Raw genomic sequence first — 6,111 nt, forward strand, 5'->3', positions numbered from 1 at the left:
TCTTTTTCAAGTTCACTGATATGTTCTTTAGAGAATTATGATTTTCATTTTGATATTTGAAACAATATTTTTTTCATGTTTTATACCCTGAATTGGTCCATTTATCCTAGAATGACAGAGCCAGTGAAACCAGGTGTGGCAGATTCTGTAGTGTCTTTTATTTCGAGTACACTGGGATATATCGAGTTGACATGATCCATAATTGATAAATCGTCGTCGATATATCGAAATGCATTTAAAGCCACAGCAAGAAATTTCTTCTCATATAAAAGTTTTTGAATAAATTCTGCTTCACAAGGATATAAAACAAGTTGGCTAATGAAGGGGCACAATTAGTATCCATCGGATTTTTAACAGATTGTTGGAAGAACTGGACTCCAAAATCTATATAAGATATTGCCAGCATCTCTCTAATTATCAACTTCAGAGTAACATGTGTACATAATAATAATTCTTAACAAAGTAATTTTGCAGATGACTAATCAAATGAAAACTTGCACGTACCATTTTTTAATAAAGAAGCAGTTGTTTTTGCTGTCAAAAGGCCTGATCTAAAATTTATCGAGAAAAAAATGTTGTATACAGCATCGAAAACGTTTTGATGTTATTGAGTTTTGAAAAAAAAAAGTGATTTTTAAATATTTTTTTAAAGCTCTTCAGAGTTTTGGAGAATACATACTAATATTTCATTAACACCACTTATACACCATTTAGTCTGAAGTTTCTACTCAACTAAAGTAAATGTTTTAGAAAGGAGTAAAGATAGAGTTTGGTTGAACATTAATTGGATCCTGCAATATATCTTTGTAAGGATTTTTTAATGAAATTTTGGAATCCAGTATACATATACGTACTGTAAAACAAATTCGTCTATTGACTGGAAAATATTAAAAGTATCTAAAACTCTAACTTGATTTTGTAGAATTTCATTCTTTGAAAGGGAACTATGAGTACATGCATGTATAAGAATATTTTTTCATGTAGTCTTTCTTATTTCTTCATCATTCTGGAATGTTGACAAATGTTTTTTTTAAATATAATTGCTTCACTTTTAAACGTATGCTTGGTAGCCATTCTTAAAGTTAAATAAAATACATATATTTTTACTGATTCCGAAAATTAATTGCAGAATTTACAAACTTACATTTACAAATACGTTTCAGTTATTAATTCGTATTTTAGTTTTTGACAATTTTCATTCTTGCATAAATTATTTCAGACACATTGTTATATACATGTAAGAATAAACTACAAACATACTAGCCTATTTATACACTCTATGAAAAGAAGATGGGCGAAAAAAGCACAGAAAATGCCCATGGTTCGATAAATAAGAAAGCGAAAAATGAAATCTCAATTATAACGCAATTTCTTTCTGTATTTCACTCAACATTAATATATACGTTCTGTAAAATCTCCAAAATTGGTAGAAATCTCGCAAATGTTAAAATTAGCTTGGTTTTCCAAGTCTATGAAATAGCACGCATACACCAGAGAGGGAAAAACTGATCATTTCTTCATATTATATATAAGAGGGTCTTTGCTCGATTTTTTTTTTTTTTAAAAAGTATATCTTCAAAGTATGTTTAAAAATATATATTTTTTGCTTCACAAAGAAACATGGAGCACAGACCCACTTTACGTTAAAAATACACTTTTATGACTCAAAATTCGTATCCTTCCGAGAAATGTTTTACATGTAAGTCCAGTTATTCAAGGGTCACATTACAAACACGATTTAAATACCGCTACCTGGCATGAACCATATAGTATAGTGTAGTGGTTAGCGTGTCAGTATCTAAGAAAGCTCATTTCCAGGATTTTTTTTGTCGCTCAGGTTCAAGCCCCCACAAATTCTAAATTTTTTTTTACCAAATGATTGAATAATTTGCGAGATTAATTCGGGAGGATATTTACGCAAAAAAGTTTTGTTTGTAATGATTTCATACCTTTCAACAATCACATCTTTGCTCGAAAATTGAATTTAATTTTTTGATACATGTGAATTTTTATAAATTATGCATTTTGCACGCCTTGCTCACGCATCTTCTTTTAAAAAACAAACATGTTGTAATATGAAAAGCAAAGGACTGTATAGAAGACTAGTGTGTTCTTTGATACATCGTTCAGAATTCCTCCATTTCTGGTTTCGGGACTGAAAAAGAAAAAAAAAATATTCCTACAGGAACATATTATTTTAATTAAATTAAATTGAATTTTACGTCAAGCAAATGGCCTTCAAAGGTCTTCCAATTATGTTAAGACTATGTGTTTTATCCATGATCAATGCTCGGTTTTAACACTTTCTAAAATGTTTTATTAAATAAATAAATTTTAAACAAAAATTGAGAAAAACCTAGAAACATTCTGATCAAAGACTTACCTTCCCCTCCCAGTGGTGAGCAGGGGAAAAGGTCTAATGCATGTATATATGTATATGTCGTACTTTAAATTAAATCAATCTGTACATACATAATCCGCTGGCTAACGAAAGAGGCAATGTAGCGGTAATGTATACTTTTAAATGTAGCGGTAATGTAACCTTTTTGTAGCGGTAATGGGTATGTAGAGGTAATGGCAGTTTTGAAAATGTAGCGGTAATGATACGCACCCGAATTTTTTGAGAAAAGGACAACAGATTATTTGTACCACAACATTAGACATTACGGTTATAGATTGAAATTTATTGATTAAAAGAAGGTCAGAAATTGATCTGAAAAAAAAATACAAATCTAAATCATTTGTTCACAGGGTTATAAACATATCTAAAGGTATAGCCTGAATCATGATGTCATAGAAATGAATTTGAAAGAGGACAGATTGCTTGTAACCATCATGCGAGCAGTGTGCACAATACATTCAGGTAAGAAAATGTGTTAGAATCCAATACATTTATACATGCATTTTGAAAGCTTAATTTAATAGTATTTTGGGAATATGGAATGCATTCTTTTTTTTTAATTTTCCTTCACCATGCAGGACACGCAGTGCATGTACATTGTTATTATCCTGTATTGGGCAAAATTGATGTAAAAAATTTCAGAGATGAATCCAAAAGTGTTCAGAGTTAACAAATATTAATTGCACTCTGAAGAAAGAGGAATAGCCCATAGCTCACACCTAATGTATCACTGAGATATAAAATCTGTCGACTTATTTAAGATATAATAAGCATATCAGTATCGAGAAATAGTTGTACAAATGCTTGCAGAATATTGTATAAATCCTAGTTAATTTGTATAATATATCAATATTTTTTATGAGCGATGTAGAAGTCTACTGTAAAATCACTTATTTTCGTGGGATCAAATTTTCGTGATTGAAGAAAAAAAAAGTTACAATACCTCTCGCAAGGAAATGTTCCATTTATAAAATTCTTGTAATCCATAGCTGAAATATATATACATGTAGATAATGTGCAAGTACTCATGCATTTTAAGCACAAAGAACTTATTTTGTTTGGAAAATAACGGAACTTTCCTAGATTCTAGAAGCTTTACCATGCAAGCAATGAAATCGTTTTAAAACCAATAACCAGCTGTGGACATATTTTTGCAAAAATCCATTTACAGTGTACAGCAAATACATTGATATCATGCACATAGTGGTACATATGTAAAAGACTTGTACTTTTTCGAATAGGAAATTAAGTTTTTACCCAAGTTTTAATGTCAAATTTTAAATATTTCACTACTCGTTCTAACTTTACAGAGTCGGTGGATTTTTTTAATGATTTACATTTTACATACTTAGTTCACTAGATTCGTACTGTTTCCTGGGACACTCTGGATTTCCTGTGCATTTTGTATTTTCGGAGAATGTTATTGTGTCACTTATATCACTGTATACTGGAAAATGCCCCTGCAAAGAATTAATTCAATATCGTATTGTCAAAATTTCCAAATAGAAAAATTTCTGTTTTATTTTAGAAATGAGTTAAATTTTGAATGAAGATTTTAACACACTGAAAAGTACCTAAGTAACTGATGCATGTAGAGTGATATTGTAAATGACCTAGATATAGAAATGATAAAGAGAAAAAAATTGGTTCAGGTTCGTTAGAATAGTTATTATCATTCATTTCCATGTGAATGTCTAGATAAACATGGATTAACACAGTCTGTTGGGAACTAAAGGTTCTATGAAAACCTCGAATATCCACACTTTTCACGCTTCGACTACTTGATGAAATTTGTTTGATTTATCGTTTTTGTGTGGTTTCAAGCATGTTTTCATATATACTTGGATATATTTCTGTAAGAAGTTATTTCCAATATTTCGAATTGTTTTGCTGCCAAATATGGCTAGGGCTTTACGAGGTCACCAAACTAAATTATCTTGTTTATCTTAATTTCCCTGTCTCCTACTAGATCTCAGGTCTACAAATTCCCATTTTCAGAATCACCATTACTTTGGCAAAGACATACGCTTTTTTCTTGTTATATGGGGCATATATTAAGTGTAAGAAACTTAATTTTAGAAATAGTTATTGTCAATCACCTGTTGTATAGTAAGGGGTTTACTGCATGTATCCAACAGCTTGTCTTTGTTCCAGTTTAATATATGCTTGTGCAACCTGGTTTCGCCGTAACACGTCATTCTAGAATCAGAGCAGGTGTCAGTAAGCTGTTTAGCTAGAGTTTGTCCTTGTTTCTGCAATAAAATGAACCACTAATATAAATCCCTCTATAGTTACCTTTAAATAAAAAAGTTTGTTAATTTGTTTGTTGACCATCGTGTTGGATTCGAAGTAATTCTAACTTTCGAAATGACCAATGACTTGAAGGAATAATTACTGAGGACGAAATATTCAACAGCATTGCAAAATACTCACGATTGTCTGAATATCCTCCACTTTGCACTGAAGACAAATCAGTGTATCATTACTCATGCAGGAATTCGTGCAATTGATTTTTGCTGGGAGAATACAAATCATCCCTCTCGTGTCTGTGCATGACTTGGTACTAATTTCAGAGACGGTTTTCAATGCATTGCCCTGCACCAGTGATAATATTTATTTAGTATTACGATTTTCATTATTTGATGATATCACAGGATCATGTGTAAAAGGAAATATCTTCTATAACTAAATGTATTCCAGATTATAATACATTTTGAACGCAAGAAAGGAAGATATAAAAGGTGATTCTCCAAAAGGTTAACACTTGCTTATAGAGAATAAACGACAAACAGTTTGAATACATATATAACCTAAATGAAGATAATAAGACCTAGGTACGTTGGGAATATTAAAACGTAAATGGAATATGGTTACATACAGGACCTGAAACTTAAGATTTGAAAAGACGTCAACCATTTTTATGACTATCACTGAACAATAAGAATACAAGATCTGAATCTAATATTTCAAAATCTTTTGTAATCAATGCAGCTTAAAAATATAAAGACAATAAAACCTTACCTGTGAAAGCATTACTGCAACTGTAAAAGAAAATTTTTTGTAATTTGTACAAGATTTTTAAGTCGGTTTCACAGTTAATGTACTAATCGATGGAAATAAAAATTAAGGGATATGTATATTCACTTTATTTTCGTCCTGCATTTCATTTAGAGGAGTATAGCCCAACCAAGTAGAATATGTTTTAATTATATTCTATGTACAAGGTTATTTTCGCCCCATTATACTTGCAAACATTTTCATCGGATTTGAAATTCTCTCAGGTAGGGTTGATAAATGTAACTGTCTCCGTTAAATCGCCTTATTTGAAAATGTCCCCTGTCGACCAGGATGAAAGGAGCAAAATTATGACGGGTGCGAAATTTTCCATGTACACTAGTTAAATGCAAATGAAAAGTTGTGTTTAGGAATATTCTAACTGGCATGCGTGTATTTTTCTGATTGCATCAAAACCAGTATAACCCATTGCATAAAAAGGGTGACTCTAATTAACACAAAGTTTTCGTTTTTTCTGTTATTTCTGTCACTTTCATATCTTAGTCACAATTATTTTTGTTCATTTGCAATGGAACCTGGCCAATTTTGAATAGAAATCGAATATGTCTTAATGATTTTAGACTGTCTTGCAATAAAACACTTGGGTGTTTTCGCCCTTACTCTTTTGGAAATTTTGGGAATTTACACTTATCTGT

General features: G+C 31.0%; 1 protein-coding gene across 2 annotated transcripts; it reads right to left on the reverse strand.

The window, feature by feature from the left end:
- Nucleotides 1-1,094: 1,094 nt before the first annotated feature.
- Nucleotides 1,095-5,477, reverse strand: LOC133184943 (uncharacterized). 2 transcript variants are annotated; one of them, XM_061320012.1, is made up of 6 exons: nucleotides 5,423-5,477; nucleotides 4,835-4,996; nucleotides 4,501-4,653; nucleotides 3,750-3,861; nucleotides 3,345-3,390; nucleotides 1,095-2,155 (listed from the first exon to the last, which is right to left on the reverse strand). In XM_061320012.1, exons 1-6 carry the CDS (start codon nucleotides 5,432-5,434, stop codon nucleotides 2,053-2,055), a joined length of 588 nt encoding a protein of 195 aa, XP_061175996.1. In that variant the 5' UTR covers nucleotides 5,435-5,477; the 3' UTR covers nucleotides 1,095-2,052. The 2 variants fall into 2 exon arrangements, with proteins under 2 accessions (XP_061175996.1, XP_061175998.1); XM_061320014.1 differs by lacking the exon at nucleotides 3,345-3,390.
- Between the last annotated feature and the right edge of the window lie 634 nt (nucleotides 5,478-6,111).

This window comes from Saccostrea echinata, unplaced genomic scaffold (assembly GCF_033153115.1).
Source record: "Saccostrea echinata isolate AGI-Se365-2 ecotype Australia unplaced genomic scaffold, CSIRO_AGI_Sech_v1 ptg000011l, whole genome shotgun sequence".
NCBI classification, from domain to species: Eukaryota; Metazoa; Mollusca; class Bivalvia; order Ostreida; family Ostreidae; genus Saccostrea; species Saccostrea echinata.